Below are 21,697 nucleotides of genomic sequence, written 5' to 3' on the forward strand. Positions count from 1 at the left end.
GTGCTGTGACGTCAAACCATTACCATTTATGAAAAGTAGAAACACTACTTGAATCAATACACTATCAAGATCCCCACCTCAAAATAACTCTTAACAAGCATCAGAGATAATGGGAACTGCAGATGCTGGAGAATCCGAGATAACAAAGTATGGAGCTGGATGAACACAGCAGGCCAAGAAGCATCTTAGGAGCGCTGCTTGGCCTGCTGTGTTCATCCAGCTCCACACTTTGTTATCTCTTAACATGCACCAGTTGTTTTCTGAAACAAAAACAAAAATTTCTGGAGAAACACAGCAAGTCTGGAAGCATCAGCGGGAATAGTTGAAAACAGAGTTAGTGTCTTAAGTTTAAATAGTATCAGAGATAATGGGAACTGCAGATGCTGGAGGGTCCAGGCCCGAAACGTCAGCTTTTGTGCTCCTGAGATGCTGCTTGGCCTGCTGTGTTCATCCAGCCTCACATTTTATTGTCTTAGTGTCTTGAGTTGGTGACTCTTCATCAAAAGGGGTGGCACAGTGGCTCAATGGTTAGTGCCACTGCCTCATAGCACCAGGAATACATGTTCAATTCCACCCTTGGGTGACTGTCTGTGTGGACTTTGCACATTCTCTGTGTCTGCACAGGTTTCCTCCGGTGCTCTGGCTTCCTCCCACTGTCTAAAGATGTGCAAGCTAGGTGAATTGGCCATTGTAAATTGGCTGTAGCATTTAGGGATGTGTAGATTAGGTGGGTTGTAGGGGAATGGGTCTGGGTGAGATGTCTGAAGGTCAGTGTGGACTTGTTGGGCCAAAGGGTCTGTTTCCATGCTGTAAAGATTCTATGATACCTGCTAGGTATTATTGCACATATGCTCAGGTTTACTCAATCATTATAAGATTAAAACGAGACTTGGGTTTGTTGCAGGCTCCAATTGTTTTGGATGTAGGCACCACTTTGGTCTGATTCTAAATTAGAGATTGAATAAATTTGTACTATACAAGATACTTAGTAACCACTCGAGAGACTAAGAGCGCATCTTTCAAAATGAGCACAAGCTCGAAGAGTTGAAGTTTTAATAAACTTGAAAATAATTCAAAATCATTTTTATGTGTTGTAAAGATTAAAAGTATGGCTAGGTCAGAGGAGGGAGAAGATAGATTTATGCAGGGCTGAGAAAATCAAATTCCGTAGATTTGCTCACTATTGATGGAAACGTAGTATAAATCGTATTATTACATTGCCTGGTACAAAAGTATTGATCTACATTTTGAGAATGTCTAGACGCACCCTGAAACTAAATTTACCAATTAGTTTTGATGACTGTTTCAGCCTAACTTTGCCTCTTATCTCGGGAAGGATCTTTATCCTCCATTCTCCTTACTTTCTAGCCACAGTTTTCCGAGTTAACAGTGCAGATGTGCTATCAAAAACCATCTGGTAGCTGCAGGGAAAGCATGGGTTTAAAGCATGTCAGTAGCCACGGAGCCCCTGTAAACAAATCTGGCAGAAAGAAAAAGACAACCGTCTCGCTTTTGATGAAGAGAAATAGCCGGCGAAGCCGGAGCCCTCGAGCCATTGCTATGGACGCCCTCCTCCGCCATTTCGTTGGCATAACACAGTAGGAAGCGCTGTGATTGGTCTGGACCAATCCAGTGAGAGGCCGCGTTGTTGAAGGTGACTCAGGGAACAAGATGGCGGCGGCAGTGAGGGCAAGTGTCCGAGCGGCGAGAGATCGGAGGCTGAGGGTACCGGCTAGAGCGGCCCTCCTGCTGGTAAGGAGGGAGAGGGAGTGGGGTTTACTCCTAGGCACTGAAGTTGTGGTCAGGAATCGAGGCTGATCTCTGAAAGTTCACATTGTTCCCGGAACCTAATCAAATATAACCGGTAGTTGTGTGGATAGATTGTAGAAGTTGGGCTGTTCACCTTGGAGAAGGAGGTTACGAGGAGCGCTCTTCAAGGTCGTGGAGAGATCTGGACAGGCTCCATGCTGTGAAACTGTTGCCATTGGCAAAGCGATCACACAAAATCAGAGGACTTCGTTTTTAAAGTGACTGGTGAGAAAAGCTGCAGCGAGATGAGGAGAAAGCATTATGCAGGATCTGGAATTGACTCGCTGAGAATACAGTAGAGATAGATTCAGTTTGAGAGATCTGAAGTACTGTGGATGCTGACTATCTGAAATCAGAAATGGAAAAGTCCAGCAGACCAGGCAATGACTGTGGAGTGAAAAAACAGCATTTATTTTTAAATTGCAAAAATATACTTTATTCATTTCAAGAAAATTTTTTTATCTACATTCACAGGTACAAAAGCAGTTCTGTACAGTCTGTGCATATCAAGAAAAACAAACATTGGAATTTGACATTCTCTGCAGTTGTTATTAGCAAAGATGTTTCCTACACACGAGGCAGGGTACTTACATACATAGAGGCAAATGACAGGGCCTGATAACTGACCAGACCCATACTAAACTTTGACAGAAAATCCTTAGACAGTAGTCACTGCACCTTGGCAGCAGCTGCCCCAAGCTTTGGTGCATCCCTCAATACATAGACCCAGATTTTAGAAGGTGCCAGTCTTCAACTTATCTCAAGAGGGTTGGAATATAAAAGCAGCGATGTGCTTCTGAGACTTTATAAAGCTCTAGTTAGGCCCCATTTAGAATACTGTGTCCAATTTTGGGCCCCACACCTCAGGAAGGACATAGTGGCACTGGAGCGTGTCCAGCGGAGATTCACACGGATGATCCCTGGAATGGTAGGCCTAACATACGATGAATGGTTGAGGATCCTGGGGTTGTACTCATTAGAGTTTAGAAGGTTGAGGGGAGATCTAATAGAAACTTACAAGATACTGTCTTCAACATTCGGTCGAGGTCACCTGTTTGCATTGGAAGACCAACAAATTTCAAGCAGACCAAAGAGCGTCTTTCCATAAGACCATAAGACGTAGGAGTGGAAGTAAGGCCATTTGGCCCATCAGATCCACTCTGCCACTTAATCATGGCTGATGGCATTTCAACTCCACTTACCCGCATTCTCCCCATAGCCCTTAATTCCTTGCGAGATCAAGAATTTATCAATCTCTGCCTTGAAGACACTTAATGTCCCGGCTTCCACTGTGCTCCGTGGCAATGAATTCCACAGGCCCATCGCTCTCTGGCTGAAGAAATGTCTCCTTATTTCTGTTCTAAGTTTACCTCCTCTAATTCTAAGGCTGTGCCCCCGGGTCCTAGTCTCCCCACCTAACAGAAACAACTTCCCAGTGTCCACCCTTACTAAGCTGTGCATTATCTTGTAAGTTTCTAATATATCTCCCCTCAACCTTCTAAATTCTAATGAGTACAACCCCAGGATCCTCAACCATTCATCGTATGTTAGGCCTACCATTCCAGGGATCATCCGTGTGAATCTCCACTGGACACGCTCCAGTGCCACTATGTCCTTCCTGAGGTGTGGGGCCCAAAATTGGACACAGTATTCTAAATGGGGCCTAACTAGAGCTTTATAAAGTCTCAGAAGCACATGGCTTTTTTTTATTCCAACCCTCTTGAGATAAGCGACAACATTACATTCGCCTTCTTAATCACGGACTCAACCTGCAAGATAACCTTTAGAGAATCCTGGACTCGTACTCCCAGATCCTTTTGTACTTTGGCTTTATGAATTTTCTCACCATTCAGAAAATAGTCCACGCCTGTATTCTTTTTTCCAAAGTCCAAGACCTCACATTTGTTCACTTTGAATTTCATCAGCCATTTCCTGGACCACTCTTCTAAACCGTCTAAATCTTTCTGCAGCCACCCCACCTCCTCAGTACTACCTGCCTGTCCACCTATCTTCATATCATCAGCAAACTTCGCCAGAATGCCCCCAGTCCCTTCATCCAGATCATTAATATATAAAATGAACAGCTGCAGCCCCAACACTGAGCCCTGCGGGACACCACTTGTCACCAGTTGCCATTTCCAAAAAAAGAGTCTTTTATCCCAACTCTCTGCCTTCTGTCAGACAGCTAATCCTCAATCCAAGCCAGTAGCTCACCTCGAACACCATGCACCATCACCTTACTCAGCAGCCTCCCGTGAGACACCTTATCAAAGGTCTTTTGGAAGTCTAGATAGATAACATCCACTGGGTTTCCCTGGTCCAACCTACTTGTTACCTCTTCAAAGAATTCTAACAGGTTTGTCAGGCACGACCTCCCCTTACTAAATCCATGCTGATTTGTTCTGATCTGACCTTGCACTTCCAAGAATTTAGAAATCTCATCCTTAACGATGGATTCTAGAAGTTTATCAACAACTGAGGTTAGGCTAATCGGCCTATAATTTTCCATCTTTTGTCTTGTTCAATGCTTTTCCAGATGTCTCTGTCCAGGCAAACAGCCCATAGATCACAAATTCGTGAATCATGGGGATGCTTGGGACGAACCTCAACAAAATCCACTGCATCTCTTGCCAGGTCTGAATAGGGATAGTCAGAATGGATTTGTGCGCAGGAAGTCATGTCTGACAAATCTTTTAGAGTTTTTTTGAAGAGGTAACTAAGAGGATAGATGAGAGTAGGGCAGTGGATGTTGTCTATATGGACTTTAGTAAGGCCTTTGACAAGGCCCCACATGGCAGGTTAGTCATGAAAGCTCAATCGCATGGGATCCAGAGAAGGCTAGCTAAATGGATTCAAAATTGGCTTGATGGTAGGAAACAGAGGGTGATGTTTGAAAGTTGTTTCTTGGCCTGGAGGTCTGTGACTAGTGATGTGCCACAGGGGTTGGGGCAGGGGACTTTGCTATTTGTTATTTACATAAATGATCTGGATGTGAATGAACAAGGCATGATTATTAAGTTTACAGATGATACAAAATTAAAAGGTATCATTGATACTGAAGATCATCAAAAATTGCAGAGGGATCTTGATCAGACAGGGAAGTGGGCTGAGGATTGGCAAATACAATTCAATACAGATAAGTGTGAGGTGTTATATTTTGGAAAGTCAAACCAAGGGAGGACTTATACAGTAAATGGTAAGGTTCTGAGGAGTATCAGAGATAATGGGAACTGCAGATGCTGGAGAATCCAAGATAATAAAATGTGAGGCTGGATGAACACAGCAGGCCAAGCAGCATCTCAGGAGCACAAAAGCTGACGTTTCGGGCCTAGACCCTTCATCAGAGGTTCTGAGGAGTGTTGTGAAACAAGTATATAGGTCGTTGAAAGCAGTGTCACAGGTGGACAGGGTAGCGAAGAAGGCATTTAGATAGTGGCCTTCATTGGTCAGGCCATTGAGTGTAGGAGTTGAGATGTTATGTTACAGTTGTGTAAGTTGTCGGTGAGGCTGCGCTTGGAGTATTGTTTACAGTTTTGTCACCCTTTTATAGGAAAGATATAGTTAAGCTGAGAAGTGTGCAAAGAAAATTTACGAGGATTTTGCCAGGACCAGTCGGCCTGAGTTATCGGGAGTGGTTGGCCAGGATAAGACTCTACTCGTTGGAATGTAGGAGAATAAGAGGTGACCTTATTGAGGTGTATAAAATCATGAATGGCATAAACTGGATAAATGCATATAGTCTTTTTCCCAGGGATGAGAAACTGAAAACTAGAGGGCAGGGGTTTAAGGTGAGAGGGGATAGATTTAAGTAGGACCTGAGGAACAACTTCTTCATGCAGAGAGTGCTGCGTATATGGACTGAGCTGCTGGAAAAAGTGGTTGAGGCAGGTACAGTTGCAACATTTAAGCAACATTTGGATAGGTACATGGATGAGATAGGTTTAGAGGGGTATGGACCAAATGCAGGCAATTAGAACAAGCTGAGTGGGCACCATGGTCAGCATGGACCAGTTTGGGCCAAAGGGCCTGTTTTCATGCTATATTACACTATGATGCTATGACCTAAGACAGTAATGTCAACATGACATCAAGATGGTCCTATGAAATGTTTTTGAACTGAGGACTTCAAGCATTTTACATCAGAAAATATTGCATCTACATTTAATTTAATGATTTTGCTTTGGTTCAGATGATTTTGATGACGCCCATTCACTTATGTTCCCTTCTCAGGAATTGTTAGGAATTGTTAGACCCTGCTCCAACCAGTAGTGAATTTCCAGCGATTTCCGAAGGATTCAAAACTGCATTTGAATCCAGGATCTCCCTTATTTTTCTGCTGTACACCTGTCTGTATACCATGAACCTGTTGTAACAATCATAAACGACAAGATCACATATCCAAAAGTAGCTGATCTAGAATAGTTTCCAATTTTAACAACTTCCCAACAGTGACTCCACATGAAAACATAAGAAATGGAATTAATACGTTACAGCTCATCAAAACCGTTCTGTCATTCATTAAAATCATGGCTGAACATCCGCATTAATACTGCTTTCCTGCACTATTTCATTTGGGGTTCTCAGTGACAAAAAAAATCCATCAATTTCTTTCTTGAGTATACTCATTAATTGAGCATCCACAGGAGTATACTTATAAATATCACAGCTCTGTCAAGAAATTTCTCAATGTCTTATTTCTGAATTGCCAGCCTACTGCTGTGACACTATGACACTGGTTCAGAGGGGGATGGTGGTGTTGATAGTGTTGAAATTCTTTGATAATACCTTATGATCGTAAAACTTCTTACTCACTAGTCCTTGCCTTTCCAAATGTGATTACAGATAGTATTTGTGCATTGAAATTGTCTCTCTCAAACTTGATTGAGTTTTTTTGAGGACATGACCAAGAGGATAGATGAGGGCAGTGTGGTAGACATTGTTTGCATGAAGTTTAGCAAGGGCTTTAACAAGGCCCCATGTGGTAGACTGGTTAGTAAAGTTAGATCCATGGGATCCGGGGAGAGCTAACCAATTGGATACAAGATTGGCTTGACAGTAGGAGACAGAGGATGGTAGTCGAGGATTGTTTCGCAGATTGGAGGCCTGTGACCAACAGTGTTCCGCAGGGATTGGTGCCAGGTCCACAATTGTTTGTCATTTATATAAATGATTTGGATGAGCATATACTAAGTACGGTTGCAGATGACACCAAAATTGCTGCTATAGTGGACAATGAAGATGATTATCTAAGAATACAATGGGATCTTGATCAGCTGGACCAATGGGCAAGAAGAAGGAGATGAAGTTTAATGTAGATAAATGCAAGGTGTTGCATTTTGGTAAGACAAACTAGGGCAGGACTTACACAGTTAATGGTAGGTCCCTGGGAATGTTGTTGAACAGAGAAACCTAGGGGTTTAGGTACATGGTTCTTTGAAAGTGGCATCGCAGGTAGACAGGATGGTGAAAAAGGTATCAGAGATAATAGGAACTGCAGATGCTGGAGAATCTGGAGGTAACAAGGTGTAGAACTGGATGAACGCAGCAGGCCAAGCAGCATCATAGGATCAGGATGCTGCTTGGCCTGCTGTGTTCATCCAGCTCTACACCTTGTTATCTCATGGTGAAAAAGTGTTTGGCATGCTTGCCTTCATTGTTCAGAGCACCGAGTATAATAGGAGCTTGGACATCATGTTAGGGCTTTACAGGACATTGGTGAGGCCACTTTTGGAGCACTGCGTACAGTTCGTGTCACCCTGGAATAGGAAAGATGTCATTAAATTGAAAAGGGTGCAGAAAAAAATTAGTAGAGGGTTTGAATTTTAAGGAGAGGCTGAATAGGCTGAGGCTTCCCCCACCCAGAGCATAGGAGGTTAAGGGCCATCATTATAGAGGTTTATAAAATAGTGAGGCATGGATGAGGAGAATAGCTTTTTTCTGGGATTGGGGCATTCAAACTAAAGGACATGGCTTTAAGGTGAGAGGGGAAAGATTCAAAAGGACCTATGGGGCAACCGTTTCTCTCACACTGTGGTGCATAACAGGAATGAGCTGACAGAGGAAGTGGCAGAGGCAGGGACAGTTACAACATTAAAAGACATTGGACAGGTAGACGAATAGGAAAGGTTCATGCAAAGGATCACTTTTGCAAAATGGTCATTGTTGCTGTGATTGTAGTTGTTACAAAGCTACAGTAATCAATTTTCTGGAGTTATCACCCAAACAGAAAATAAATGACCAAGTAAGTTGAGGTTGATTTTAGTTGAGACAGCAATAATATTGTGGGATCATTAACAATCCTGTGGAACAGAAAGGGAACATTGGTTTAAACTCTCTTCTGAACTATAGCATCTACTTCAGTGGTATTGCTACAGTCAACTAATCTGACCGCAAACCTTTTTTTTCTTATCTGTAACAACTTACATTTTTAATTTTGTATTTATGCTTTTCATTTTCAGACTTCAGCTGCTGTCAACAGAATTAAGACTCTTCTGCAACAGAGACCAGAATGTGTAAGTGAAATTGTACTTGTTTAAGATTAACAGGTTATGTAGCTGAGTTCTTTTTTCCATCTCCGCAGGTTGTGCACTTTTGGAACACTGCATCAAAATGTGGAGGACATAGGGTCATTGAAAAATAGATGGGGTGAATACATTTTGGTTCGGCAGTAGAATTAAAGCAGTGTTTACTGACAGCTGTGGGCAATTATGCATTTGTGTGTCGTTTGGAAATGCATGCTTCCAAGCACTGACGTCATCACATGGTACTGTGTCCCTGGTGATTGTAATTTTACCAAGTTCCTCTCCTCACTTGACCTACATATTTAAAGCTATTACTGGAACGGTTATTGTATCTTCCACAGTGAAGAGTCGAGCAAAAACAAAATTCTCCCACTTTCTTATTACTTACCATTAATTACACATTCTCATTTTCTAGAGAACAAGCACACTCTTAATAATTTACAATAATTTAAATATATTTATATTTTTCCTGTGATCCTAGAGAAAAGATGGATTATCTTATTGGGGTTTGTAAGGACATTTATTTACTATTGATGTATATGTACAGTTATGGGAGTGCCCTAGTTTCATTTCAGGAGTTATTTTGCAGGTGTATTTAGTAAAATTGCACTGATCCTGCTTTAATGCAGTTTATTGTTTACAGAGTTTTCCCTTTTATTCTTCAGGTTGGTTTGAAAGTTGGAGTTCGCACTCGTGGCTGCAGTGGTCTATCATATGTAATAGAGTACGCAACAGAGAAAGGGAAATTTGATGAAGAAGTTATTCAGGATGGTATGGTATATTAACAGTATCTTAATTCATGATGAAATCTTGTCAAGTCTACTCCACTTTTAAAAAAAATCAATCTAAACTAAGCATTCTTAGTTTGCTGGGAATTTATTTTTTCCTTTTATGTATGTTAGCTTCAGAGCCAAACTTTTTCATAATTTTCAGGTCAACAGTTTGTGGCAAGTGGTCTGTTGCTTGGGCTTGCTTTATGACAATGAATTTGCGTCAGAAAGTGAGAGAGAACTGACTGATAGTGAGAGATAGTAGGAGCTGCCGATGCTGGAGAATCTGAGATAACACGGTGTAGAGCTGGATGAAGATCGCAGGCAAAGCAGCATGATGGTGTGTGTTTGATATGCAGGAAACCTTGTCTTTACAAGGAATATGGAACTTTGATTTTCAAAGGAAGATAAACAAAATGTCTTGAATTAGCATAGTGCTGTTCAAGTTGTCCTGATGCACTTTATAGTCATTTAAAGCACTTTGTGTAGTCAGTGTTGTAGTCATAGCAACCACTTGGTCCACAACAACCCTCCACGAACAGCAACATGATAATGACCAAATAATCTTGTGTTTTGTGATATTTATTGAGGCATAACCATTGACCAGAATGCTGGCAATAACTTCCTAGCTATTCACAATAATGCCATGCAATATTTTATATCTGCCTTGGCTTTGGTTTGATGTCTCATTCAATTGATGACACCACTGACAGTATTGTAGTCTTTCAATAGTGTACTGGCACGCTAGGTTGGAGTTTTGTTCATGTTTCTAGTGCGAGACAGATCACAACCATTTGATTAGGTAGTAATTTGTATTTAAAGTAATAAAAGCCATCTTGTTTAAGAGCTATAAAGTAGCATTTAACATTGATCCATATAAAGTGATATTAGAGCAAATGGCCAAAAGTTTGGTCAAAGAGAGAGCTTTTAAGAAGAGTCTTAAAGAAGTAGAAATGCAGAAAGAGTTTGAGAGGAAATCCAGGTCTTGATTCAGACATATACTTACTGTGATTAGATTAGATTAATTTAGATTATATTGTCATGTGTACCTGAGTATAGGAGTACAGTGCTGTCCAGCACCATCTTAGAATTCAACAGTTAGAATTAAAAACAAGAGTCAAAATTAAAGAAACAAAGAAAAGGAAATGTCCAGATCTCTACTGCTGCCATGATTCTTGAGCCGGTCTCACCAATATTGCCTGTGCTGAGAACATTAATTTAAAGTGATGTGTAAACAAAGCATGGGTGCTTTAGAAAAAGCTTTTTCATGCAGAGTAGTTTATCAAGAATGCAGTGCCTGGAAATTTGATGGATGTGGGTTCAACTGAGGCATTCAAGTTGACAGTCCACTGTAAGCTTCTGACAATTTAATTAATAAATATTTTTCAAACTGCTTTATCTCACACTTTTATTCAGTCCATTCATTGCTTTATTTCCTTTTCAGGTGCGCGTGTGTTCATTGACCAGAAAGCACAGTTAACCCTGCTAGGAACAGAAATGGATTATATTGAAACAAAACTCTCTAGTGAATTCATTTTCAATAACCCAAATATTAAGGGAACATGTGGATGTGGTGAAAGCTTTACTATGTAATTAATCATAAAATAACTATTTATCATGTATATAAAATTAAGGTTGTGTGACCCAATTGTTGAGCTTTGTACTTTTCTCAAACTCCTTTAAATATAATGTATATGGATTCTTACAGTAAAACAGTACATGTCTGAGTTTACCAAAGGGAACTTTAAACCTGTAATAGTAATAGCCATCGCTAAAATGAAATCTGAAAATTTCCATCTATATTTGCATCAAAAATTAGCCCTTTGGAAAACAAGAATATAATCACCCTCCTTTACTATTTTGTGTACATGAAGCATGTGATTAGAATCTTGTAGTTTTGTGGGTGTTCAATTTGAACACTTGGAGGAGAAAAGTTACAAGTTCAATTTTTTTTGCTATCCCATCTTTTGTATAAAGAATGATCATTGCTGAAGCCTTGCTTGATCATGTGCAGTCTTTGGTGGTCGTGTGTATAAAACTGAATAGTGCTTAATATTTTTACAGATGGTGGAAAGGGATTAATTAGTCAAGCATAACTTAAAATACACATTCTAGTAAGTAATAGTTTGCCTGAATTCGCAGGCAATTGTGTAATTTGGGTGTTTTATTTTGTTCATTTACAGAAGTGCCTAAGTCAGCAAATAAATTGAGATTTAAAAGCACTCTGGCAAATTAGTAATTCGTAGATAAAAGTATTATTATTAATATTTTGCTTAACATGTTCCCATTATTAAACAATTATGCATTTGTTAACAGACAGGGGTTTGTGTTAATGCAATAATTGGAACACTGAAAAATACAAATGTCCCCAACTTACAAACACTTCGAATTTGTAAAGAATTTTAAAGATCTAATATACGAAAATATTAACACTGCCTGTACTTACAAATGGCTATTTTATATTGTCCTGCATCGTGTTCCAACTTGCAAAAGAACTCGAGTGGAACTGCTTCCCAACATGGGGACTGTCTGTAATCTCATGATCTTGGATGTGCAACAAATTTACTAACTTGCTGGAGATGTTAGCATTTTCAGCCAAATTCTGCCAATATATTTTTACAGTATATCAATAGTTTGTATAAAAAGAAAATAAAGATAAATTCAGCAAAATTGTCAAAATCTCTAAATGTTACATTTTAAGAAATGGGATTAGAAACCACTTGGGTGCAAAGAAGGGAATAGAAAAAATAAAACATCATCTCTCTTTATACTGTTATATGGCTTGAGACAATGAATAACATTAAAGACAAGGATTTTGAATTAAATTCATCTTTAACTCTCCTCTATACTCCACTGATAACATGAATGATGTAACAGGCTGAAGTTTCTGTTTGCTAACAATTTCTACATATTATACAGAAACCTTTAAGACAAAGCTAACCAGTGTACTTGAAAAGTTTATTTATGAGAAAGTCTGCCTTCTGGAATTTATTAATACATTAGTCTATTGGATTCACAAGAAGATAAATACTGAATAACCTTGACTGATTTTTTTTCCCACTATTTCTGCATTACAACTGAAAATGGGGATGATTTTAGCAGAAAAAGACTGTAATTTGTAATCAAAACTGCAAAAGTGACATTTAGTAACCAATTGGAAAGTGATAATTTTATTAAAACGGAGTGGCAGATTGTAACAATTATGAAAATAACCAAACTACAGAACAATATTTTGTAGGACAAATGTGGGCTATTTTTTGAGAGTCAGTCAGCATGAATGTCTTTCAAAGACAAAACCCCTTGTTGGTGTTTTTAGAAAATAATGCAAATAGTAAGCAGGTCAAACAAGCTAGCTTCTTGAAAGAAAAGACAACCTGACCACTGAAAGAAATCAGTCCAGTCATCTTGTTTTATATTGTGGGATGTTTGGTCACATCGTAATTTAAATCATTAATCTTAAACTGCTGGCTACTGTCCCAGCTACAAATTATCAAATCTATACTAATTAGGAAACTGAAGCTTGGACTTTTCAGGTCTATTTAACTCAAATCAAATAACATATTTACACAACAAGCTAATGAGGGAGCAGCTGAAGAAGATATCAACTGCACTGCAATTGAAAATATAATATTAAGCAGACAGAACAATGCTGAGAAAATAATAAAATTCTGTAGATCTGTTAAAGAAAATTCCCTAAGGTCTGAGTGCATCAGTTGAATATCATTTTTCAAAATTTGTTTACTAAGCACATACTCAATGAAACAAGAAGTTATTTTATTTAGAAACTGTCAATCCTGGTGACTAAATTCACACCATGTGTAAATCTACCAGGTAAGTAACACCTCACAACACTTCATATATTTCAGTCTAAATCCGACATTGCATTTTTCTCCCTTAATAATGATATACACACCAAAATCCATATTGACTCTTGCCTATTAATTCTTGAAGTAAAACTAATACAAATCACATGCAGAAAATGTTATTACTTTCTGCAATACCTAATGTTACCTACAGATACATAACTAAACATTCTTTACAATGTGTTAAAATATTTTCCAGCAACTCACCATATTAGAGATAAAATACTGTTCATGTACGTGCGCTTCTTTGCTATGCAACCCAGGATGGCTTGAGTTTAGACTTATAGACTCATCGGGGAACTCTCGGTAAGGGGCTTGATCACACCAATTCTTATTCGTTGCAGACTCTTAGATGAAGAATTGGCAAATGAGAAAAATCTGAAATTGACATATCTCTGGAATTATTCAGCTTCTTCTATCTGTGCCCTGGCCCCACCAAGTACCAGGTGGCTCCCACAGGCTGGGTAGTGAAAAACAGACTAGAATTGTTCATAAGTTAGATAAGCCACAGCATTCAATATCACATAAACCAGTCTGCAGAAGACATTTACTTTCCCACCAATATTGAATATACCAGAAATCATTAAAAAAATAAAAGTGATGCGCCACTTTTTTGATGAATCTTCAAAAGTGAACATAATGTTCAAAAAACGTTTTTGTGGTTTTAAGCAGATAAACAAACCAAGAACTTTATATCAATAAATCATGGCCCTTGCTTTTAGTTCCTTATGTGTGATTACGCAGCAAGGAAGATTTTACACAAAGGTATTTTGGCTGCAGATTAGACACAACAATATGTACATATCCAACTGAAATAAGATGGGGATAATTTCACAATCATCTCTTCTGTTCCAAGTAGGCAGAAAGCAGAGGTACAGGAGGCAGAAAATCTGTACCTTTGTTGCTTACTTCTGTCTGCCGTTTTCCATCACAGTCAGAACCTGTAAAAGATTGGACAAATAAAGTTGGATAGCAGGTTCAATTATATGCCAAGTACATAGTTAAATTAACAAAGCACTGATGTAAAACTTACTTTGAGAGACAAGGTCCAAATACTGACAAAGGGCATGAAGCAATAATCTCTCATAGCTGAAACAGAAGTACAAGTGCATGGTAAGTGATCCGTAGGTACAAAATCAAAACAAAAAAAATCACATTTATCCAACGCTACAAAACGTTCTTGCCAAACAAAATTACAGCTGAATTTTTAGCCACGACTGGTCTTTCCTGGTTACCTACTGTCCAGATGAAATTTTGTTAGTGCTGTGGTTCTAATATGACATTGAAACATTGACAAATAAAATAAGGTCGCAAAAATACAATATATTATTTTTCACATCAGTTCAAGCCATATTGATTCCCTCCACCCACCCACCACCACCCCTCCCATCCTTGCCAGTAGTGAATACTTGGGATGCAGAAGTTTTTTTTTCACTTAAGATTTAACATGTTGCTTTTAAGAAATCATATTACCTGTTTTCCAGCATTGCTTTGTACACAGACTGTGGTTGTATGGCAAAGAATCTTGTCAGCTCCTCTTCTAGAAACTCCAGGGTACCCTGAATGAAGGAATGTCCAAAACAATGCTCATCACACGATTGGAAATAAAATGTGCCCTGGCCATTATCTGTCCTTCGACCAACAGCAAAAACACTACCTGGTTATTATCTCATTGGCCTATGATAAAAATGCAATACATGACTGCCACATTATCCACATTGCAATGGTGATTCTGCATTTTAATTAAATATCAAGCAATGTGAGGAACCAAGGTTGGGAGATGTACTGCATAAATATGAGTTTTCCTTTCTCCCCCCACATAAAATTTAGTAATTTATTTGGTGACTGCTTCTAATAAACTATTTCCTGTTTTTATGCAGCTGATATTGGCAGTGCAACATCGTAGTTTACAGAATAACAATGCACAGGTGTAAATTTCTCTATCTGTAGTTTGCCAGAGTCATAGATTTATTACCAAACTAAATTGATTTAGTGACATAGATTTAGTAAACTAAGAGTAACGGTTGAGAAGCAACCACTCGTACTCAGTTCACTTTTAGTTTACATTTGTGAATTACACGAGAATATTCATTGGCAATTTTATAAAAATATTGTCAGTGTTAAGGTGCATCTTCTACCATTGATAACTAATACTGTAATATGAGTCACATCAGCGCCACTATATAGACCATCTTTGGAAAGAATTCTTCCTAGTCAATTTATGAAGCTCATCAATTTATTCGCTATTCACATCATTAAGGAGAGATCTATTCTGTTGTTTCACACCTCCAAAATCAGGACTGAAAAAGACCAAACTATATATCTAGCTCAAAGAATTTCCATCGTATCAGTGTGGGAACAAATGTGACACATGCTACAACTGTCAAAATATTATTCAGAGACTGAATATTCTGACAGTTGTGTGGAATCAAGGAACATAATTGTGTGTTCTACGCATAGCTATAGCACATAATGTTACTCATTACTCATGTGTTAACATGCATTTTTGAAAATTAGACCCTCAGGGCTATTGATTCAGTCTTTTCAGAGAAAATCAGCTAGAATCACAATATGTGATCCCGAAACAAAACACTAGTTTTCCAAGCCAAGGGTTCAGAGATTCACCATGTTGCCAGGCATGGAAGATTTGAGATATGGGGAAAGGCTGGATAGGCTGGGACTTCTTTAACTGGAGCGTTGGAGGTCAAAAGGTTACGTGACAGAGGTTTATAAAATGTTGACAGGTATAGCTAGAGTTGACAGTAGTTGTCTTTTCCCTAAGATGGGGAATTTCAAGACTAGGGGCCACATTTTTTAGGGTGAGAGGGGAAAGATTTAAAGAAGACATGACACAGATTTTTTTGTACAGAGGGTGCTTTGCCCGTGAAATGGACCTCCAGATGAAGTGTTGGTTGCGGTTACAATTACAATATATAAAAGACATTTGATGGATATGTGAATGGGAAAGGGATGTGGGCCAGGAAGTAGGCAGTTGGGACTAGTTTAGTTTGGGATTATGTTCAACAAGGACCAGTGGGACCAAAAGGTCTGTTTCTATGCTGTATGACCTTATGACTCCGCATCCTGGGTTCAGCACAATGGTAGTTGCCAGTGCAGCTCAAGCTGCAGCACTGAAGTGCAGAATAAATGTGTAAGTGAATTGGAGATATGATATGGGTGGCATGGTGCCTCAGTGGTTAGCACTGCTGCCTGACAGTGCCAGGGACCTGGGTTGATTCCACCTTCAGACAATGCCTGTTTGGAGTTTTCACATTCTCCCTGTGTCTGCATGTGTTTTGTCTGAGTGCTCTGGTTTCCCTCCACAGTCCAAAGATATGCAGTTTAGGTGGACTAACCATGCTAAATTGTCCATAGTGTCCGGGATGTGCAGGCCATGTGAATTAGCCATGGGAAATGGAGAGTAGATTGGTGGATCAGGGCTGGCAGTTCTTCAGAAAGTCAGTGTGGACTCATTGGGCCAAATGGCGTGCTTCTACACTGTTGGGATTCTGTAATTCTGAGATTTCTAGAGGCTGGCTTGTGACGGACACTAACGTCCATGGATGTGGAGTGCGTGTGGCCGCTACCCATACAGTATTACCTGGGCTGTTGGTACCCAATTTCCAATATGGAGTTCATTTGGAGCAAATGTCAAACTGAATTCATAGTGGCTGACTTTGATTTGCTTCTCAACTCTTACTGACATCTAATTTGTCAGGTGAGTTTGATAAGAAGGAAGTCTGAATATTAACAAAGCAAGTTTTGGCATTAAAAAGGCATTTAGCAAGCAGTCATGTCTGTCGACTGGCATCTCACTGCTGCCTTGCTAGGATGTCTTCACACCACCTCTGAAAAGCATAAAACGTGGAGTGAGATGATCTTCAAGTGGAGAAGAGCCTCGTTGCACTTGTTTGATTCCGGCACATATCTCACCACAGGCTACGTTGCTCAGATCCTGATAAGATTCTGTCCGTAAAGGAAGACCTCAATTTTCTGTGTTAAATTTCATCTGTTATTTGTCTGTTAGTCTGTAAACTTAAGTTCCGTTGTAAGCAATACTTTGTGCTTCCACGCCTCCAAGTTTGGTATTAATGAAAAATGTTGATACTTTACTCTATATTCCAATATCCACATCATGCAGATACAAGGGTGTAACAAAAAAGCAGTGGTACTTAGCACCGACCAGAGGGAAGTACCACTGTGTACCATCCAGCAGGCTGTATAATAGCTATTAACCATTAGTCCTTATTTCTGCATTTAATCCATTTTTTCTTCCAATCTGATACTGACCCTACTATAACAATTAGCTTTATCGTCACATGTACTCACATGAGTACAGTGAAGAGTTTGCAAGTCACCATTTACAGCACCAACTTAGGTACAAATTCTTAGAAAAAGGAAAAAAATACAGAAATAAAAAGTCCAGAAATAAATTAGACAAATACAGACATAAGAGTTCAGAATAACAGTCCTTCCAACGTAGACCACACTGGACTTCACCTTGAGGCTAGGAGTGCCGGGAGACACGTTCACACTGAAGGCAGGAATTCAAGCCCATGCTGAGGTTGAGAGTTCAGGTCCCGTGCTGGAGCCGTAAATTCAACACCATGCTGAGGTCAGGAGGTGAGCCCAGGCTGAGGCTGGGAACATGCACTGGCTTTAATCACAGATATTGCCGATGCCGATGTCATTTGTAGACAAAGTGTAAAAAGAAAAAAAAACGCAAAATGAAAGGAAAAAAGGAAAGAAGTGGATGGTGTGGATGAGTTCTGGTTTAGGAATCCTAGGCTGTCACCATCTTGGAGATTATTTCATCAGCCTCAATTTTGTTAGAGTCTTTAATGTGGTACTTTGGGAAATTCATAGATACCACATCTTAAAATCTGCGTTATCTCTCCATAAATAATTAAAACTCTCCATCTGCCTGTTGATTTTATTCCTCTGGTTTTTGTTTCTAAAAACCTTACTCACCACTGCCATTAAACTGTGGTTACTACCCTAGTGCCTTAAAAGTGGCTAATGAGATAGATGATGCTTTAATTTTAATTTGCCAAAGTTCTCCATATTCGGGAAAGATTCCTTTACAATGAAAAATAGCAAACGTAACTTATCCAATTTGGGAGGGAGGCAGGAAGCAGGGCAGCGCCTGCCATGTATCTCTGGAAACTCTAGCAGGTTATTTTCAAAAGTTCAAAGTAATCAGACAGAGTCAACATGGTTTCTGAAAGGGAAGTCATGTTTAACTAATTTATTGCAGTTCCTTGAAGAAGTAGCATGTTGGAACCAATTCAGAGATAGTTTACTAGACTAATACCTGGAAAGAGTGACTGTCTTGTGAGGAAAGCTGGAGAGTATCTTGTATCCAGTGGAGTTTAGAAGAGTCAGAGGTGACTTGGTTGAAATATATGTTTGGCATCAAGAAGCCCTACCAAAACTGAAGTTAATGAGAAAAGAGAGAGAAAAAAAATTTCTGCTGTTTGGAGTCTTAATGAGAATGTAACTAGTAGTGTTGGTCAGGGGATGTAGTTAATTTGGACTTTCAGAAAACTTTTGACAAAGTCCCACATAAGAGGCTAATTTGTATAATTAAAGTCCATAGAATTGGAGTACTTTATTGAGGTAGACAAAAAATTGGTTAGCAGACAAAACAGAGTAGGGGAATCCAGAACCATAATATCCTAGAATTTTACAGAACAGAAAGAGGCTATTCAGCCCACGATGTCTGTGCAAGCTCCGAGGAGACGTAACCCGGCTGGTCCCATTATCCAGCACTATCTCTGTGGCCCTCTGGATTCATCACTTTTTCATGTATATCCAGCTCTCTTTTGGAGACCTCCTGTTAGGGTTTGCCCCGCTGCTCTCATGGGCAGCATATAGTGGGTCCTGGCATCTCTCTGGGTAGAGAAGTTTCTCCTCATCTCATTTCTGGCTTTGCTGTTGATGGTCTCAGACTGACATACCAACTAGTGGAAACAGAATATCCTTCTTTATCCTGTCGTAATTGTTCATAATTTTGAACATCTCAATCAGGTCACCTTATAATTTTAACCCGAAATAAAGGTCACCTTTTAACATGTTCTGAGGAAGGGTCACTCGACCTGAACATTGGCTCTGATTTCTCTCCACAGATGCTGCCGGACCTGCTAAGGATTTCCAGCAATTTCTGTTTTATTTCACCTTTTCTCTGCTCAAAGGATAATGGGCCTATCTTTCCTTGTATGTAAAGTCCCTCATTCCTGGCATCCTTCCAGTGGATCTTCTTTGTAATCTCTCCAGGGTTTTAGCGTCTTGTCCTGAATGGGGTATCCAGACTGAACATAAATACAGCAAATGTGGTCTGACCAATACTTTGTAGAAACATAACATGACTTCTTTACTTTTATAATCTGTGCCTCCATTTATGAACCCAAGGATTGTATAACCTTCATAGCTGTTTCAACTTGCCTGGCCAGCCATCCTTACAAGGGGTAATCCTGTTAGAATAGAACATAGAACATAGAACAGTACAGCACAGAACAGGCCCTTCAGCCCACAATGTTGTGCCGACCATCGATCCTCATGTATGCACCCTCAAATTTCTGTGACCATATGCATGTCCAGCAGTCTCTTAAATGACCCCAATGACCTTGCTTCCACAACTGCTGCTGGCAACGCATTCCATGCTCTCACAACTCTCTGCATAAAGAACTCGCCTCTGCCATCCCCTCTATACTTTCCACCAACCAGCTTAAAACTATGACCCCTCGTGCTAGCCATTTCTGCCCTGGGAAATAGTCTCTGGCTATCAACTCGATCTATGCCTCTCATTATCTTGTATACCTCAATTAGGTCCCCTCTCCTCCTCCTTTTCTCCAATGAAAAGAGACCGAGCTCAGTCAACCTCTCTTCATAAGATAAGCCCTCCAGTCCAGGCAGCATCCTGGCAAACCTCCTCTGAACCCTCTCCAAAGCATCTACATCTTTCCTATAATACGGCGACCAGAAATGGACGCAGTATTCCAAGTGCGGTCTAACCAAAGTTTTATAGAGCTGCAACAAGATCTCACGACTCTTAAACTCAATCCCCCTGTTTATGAAAGCCAAAACACCATATGCTTTCTTAACAACCCTGTCCACTTGGGTGGCCAGTTTAAGGGATCTATGTGTCTGCACACCAAGATCCCTCTGTTCCTCCACACTGCCAATAGTGGTGAAAAATTCTTTCACTCAGAGAGTGGTGAGCTGTCGAGTTTGCTATTACAGAAAGTGATTCAGGTCATTTCTGAAGAAGGATCTAGGCCCAAAACATCAGCCTTCCTGCTCCTCTGATGCTGCTTGGCTCGGTGTGTTCATCCGGCTCTACACCTTGTTATCTCGAGGCTAAAACATCATTTGTTTTCAAGAAGAGGGAATCATAGAATCCCTACAGTGTGAAGCCAGGCTAAAGAGCATCCCACTCAGACCCAACCCAATTCCCTGCAACCCTGCATTCCCCATGGCTAACCTACCTAGCCTGCGCATTACTGGACACCATGGGAATGAAGCATGGCCTAACCACCAAACCAGCACATCTTTGGACTGTGGGAGGAAACCCCAACTGACATGGGCAGAACATGTTAACTCCACACAGACAGTCACCAAAGGGGGTAATTGAATCCACATCTGTGGTGCTGTGAGGCAACACTTCCAAGTAGTGAGCCACTGTGCTGCCCCTGTGGAAGATGTAAGCGAATCAGAGTGTGGCTGAGAGTCATCACAGTGGAATTCTGGGAAACATAACCGCAGTCACCATGACTGTACAGGAGCCATCTGCAGGACACCTTCCGTGAGATGGCAAAGAAGGGCATTGAATCAAAGGGTGGCTGAGAATCATCATAGTGGGATTCTGGGGGATATCGCCACAGTCAATGTGATTGTACAGGTCAAGCCTGGTGTCATGGTAAAATTGGTGTTTCCCCACCCTGCTTTTTCATCTGACCAAAAGAAAGAGAGCTCTGTGAGCAGGATGACTGGCAAGGCTAAAGTGTATAATGCAGTAGCCATTAAGAGAGTCGGCCAGTTTTAGAACGGAAGTGCTGAGGCTTCTGCTTGAGAGGTTTCAGTGTGAGGAGGCTAAGCAGGGATGCAGGTAAGGGCTCTGTAACATTATCTTCTTGCTGTCTCGACTGAAGGCAGTAGGGATGGCTGTTAGGACAGAGGCATGCTCCTCTTACAGGATGTGGGAGATCAGGGAGAGTTCCAGTTTCCCAGATAGCTACACCTGAGAGAAGTGCGCTCAACTACAGCTCCTGCCAGATCGTGTTTTGGAAGTGGAGCTGGATGCACTCAGGATCATCCAGGGTGCACAGAACATCATTGATAAGAACTACAGTGAAGTGGTCACTCCTACGATGCAGGCTGCAGATAGCTGAGTGACCACCAAACGAGGTAAACGGGGAAGGAAGATAGTGAAGGGTTTCCTTGTAGCCATTCCCCTCATCATCAGGTATACCGCTTTGGATACCGTTGGGGCAGATGACCTTGAAAATAAAGGGCATAGGTTTTAAGAAACTGAGGGGCAACCTCTTCATGCAGAGAGTGGTGTGTACATGAAATGGGCTGCTGGAGAAAGTGGGAGGTACCAAAGCAACATTTAAAAAATCATTTGGATAGGTATATGGATGAGAAGGATTTAGAGGGATATGGACCAAATGTGGGCAATTATGACACCATGGTCAGCATAGACCAGTTTAGGCCGAAGGGCCCGTTTCCATGC

General features: G+C 40.4%; 2 protein-coding genes across 4 annotated transcripts in view; one reads left to right on the forward strand and one right to left on the reverse strand.

Annotated features, from left to right (window-relative positions):
- Nucleotides 1-1,625: 1,625 nt before the first annotated feature.
- On the forward strand, nucleotides 1,626-11,779 carry LOC125465748 (iron-sulfur cluster assembly 1 homolog, mitochondrial-like). Its single transcript, XM_048559526.1, has 4 exons — nucleotides 1,626-1,752; nucleotides 8,268-8,321; nucleotides 8,996-9,101; nucleotides 10,545-11,779. Exons 1-4 carry the CDS (start codon nucleotides 1,672-1,674, stop codon nucleotides 10,691-10,693), a joined length of 390 nt encoding a protein of 129 aa, XP_048415483.1. The 5' UTR covers nucleotides 1,626-1,671; the 3' UTR covers nucleotides 10,694-11,779.
- The window catches only part of r3hdm4 (R3H domain containing 4), a 38,967-nt gene continuing 20,769 nt past the window's right edge, over nucleotides 3,500-21,697 (reverse strand). The window contains exons 6-10 of one of the 3 annotated variants that reach the window (XM_059638585.1): nucleotides 14,437-14,522; nucleotides 13,997-14,052; nucleotides 13,860-13,904; nucleotides 13,171-13,310; nucleotides 3,500-6,172 (exon numbers count right to left, since the gene is read on the reverse strand). In XM_059638585.1, the coding sequence (XP_059494568.1) occupies nucleotides 6,056-6,172; nucleotides 13,171-13,310; nucleotides 13,860-13,904; nucleotides 13,997-14,052; nucleotides 14,437-14,522 (444 nt within the window). In that variant the 3' untranslated portion in view covers nucleotides 3,500-6,055. Of the gene's footprint in view, nucleotides 6,173-8,786; nucleotides 11,703-13,170; nucleotides 13,905-13,996; nucleotides 14,053-14,436; nucleotides 14,523-21,697 lie in introns of those variants that run through there. The other 2 variants (XM_059638584.1, XM_048559524.2) reach the window with 2 other exon arrangements.

The sequence above is a fragment of the Stegostoma tigrinum genome, chromosome 30, assembly GCF_030684315.1.
Source record: "Stegostoma tigrinum isolate sSteTig4 chromosome 30, sSteTig4.hap1, whole genome shotgun sequence".
NCBI lineage: Eukaryota > Metazoa > Chordata > Chondrichthyes > Orectolobiformes > Stegostomatidae > Stegostoma > Stegostoma tigrinum.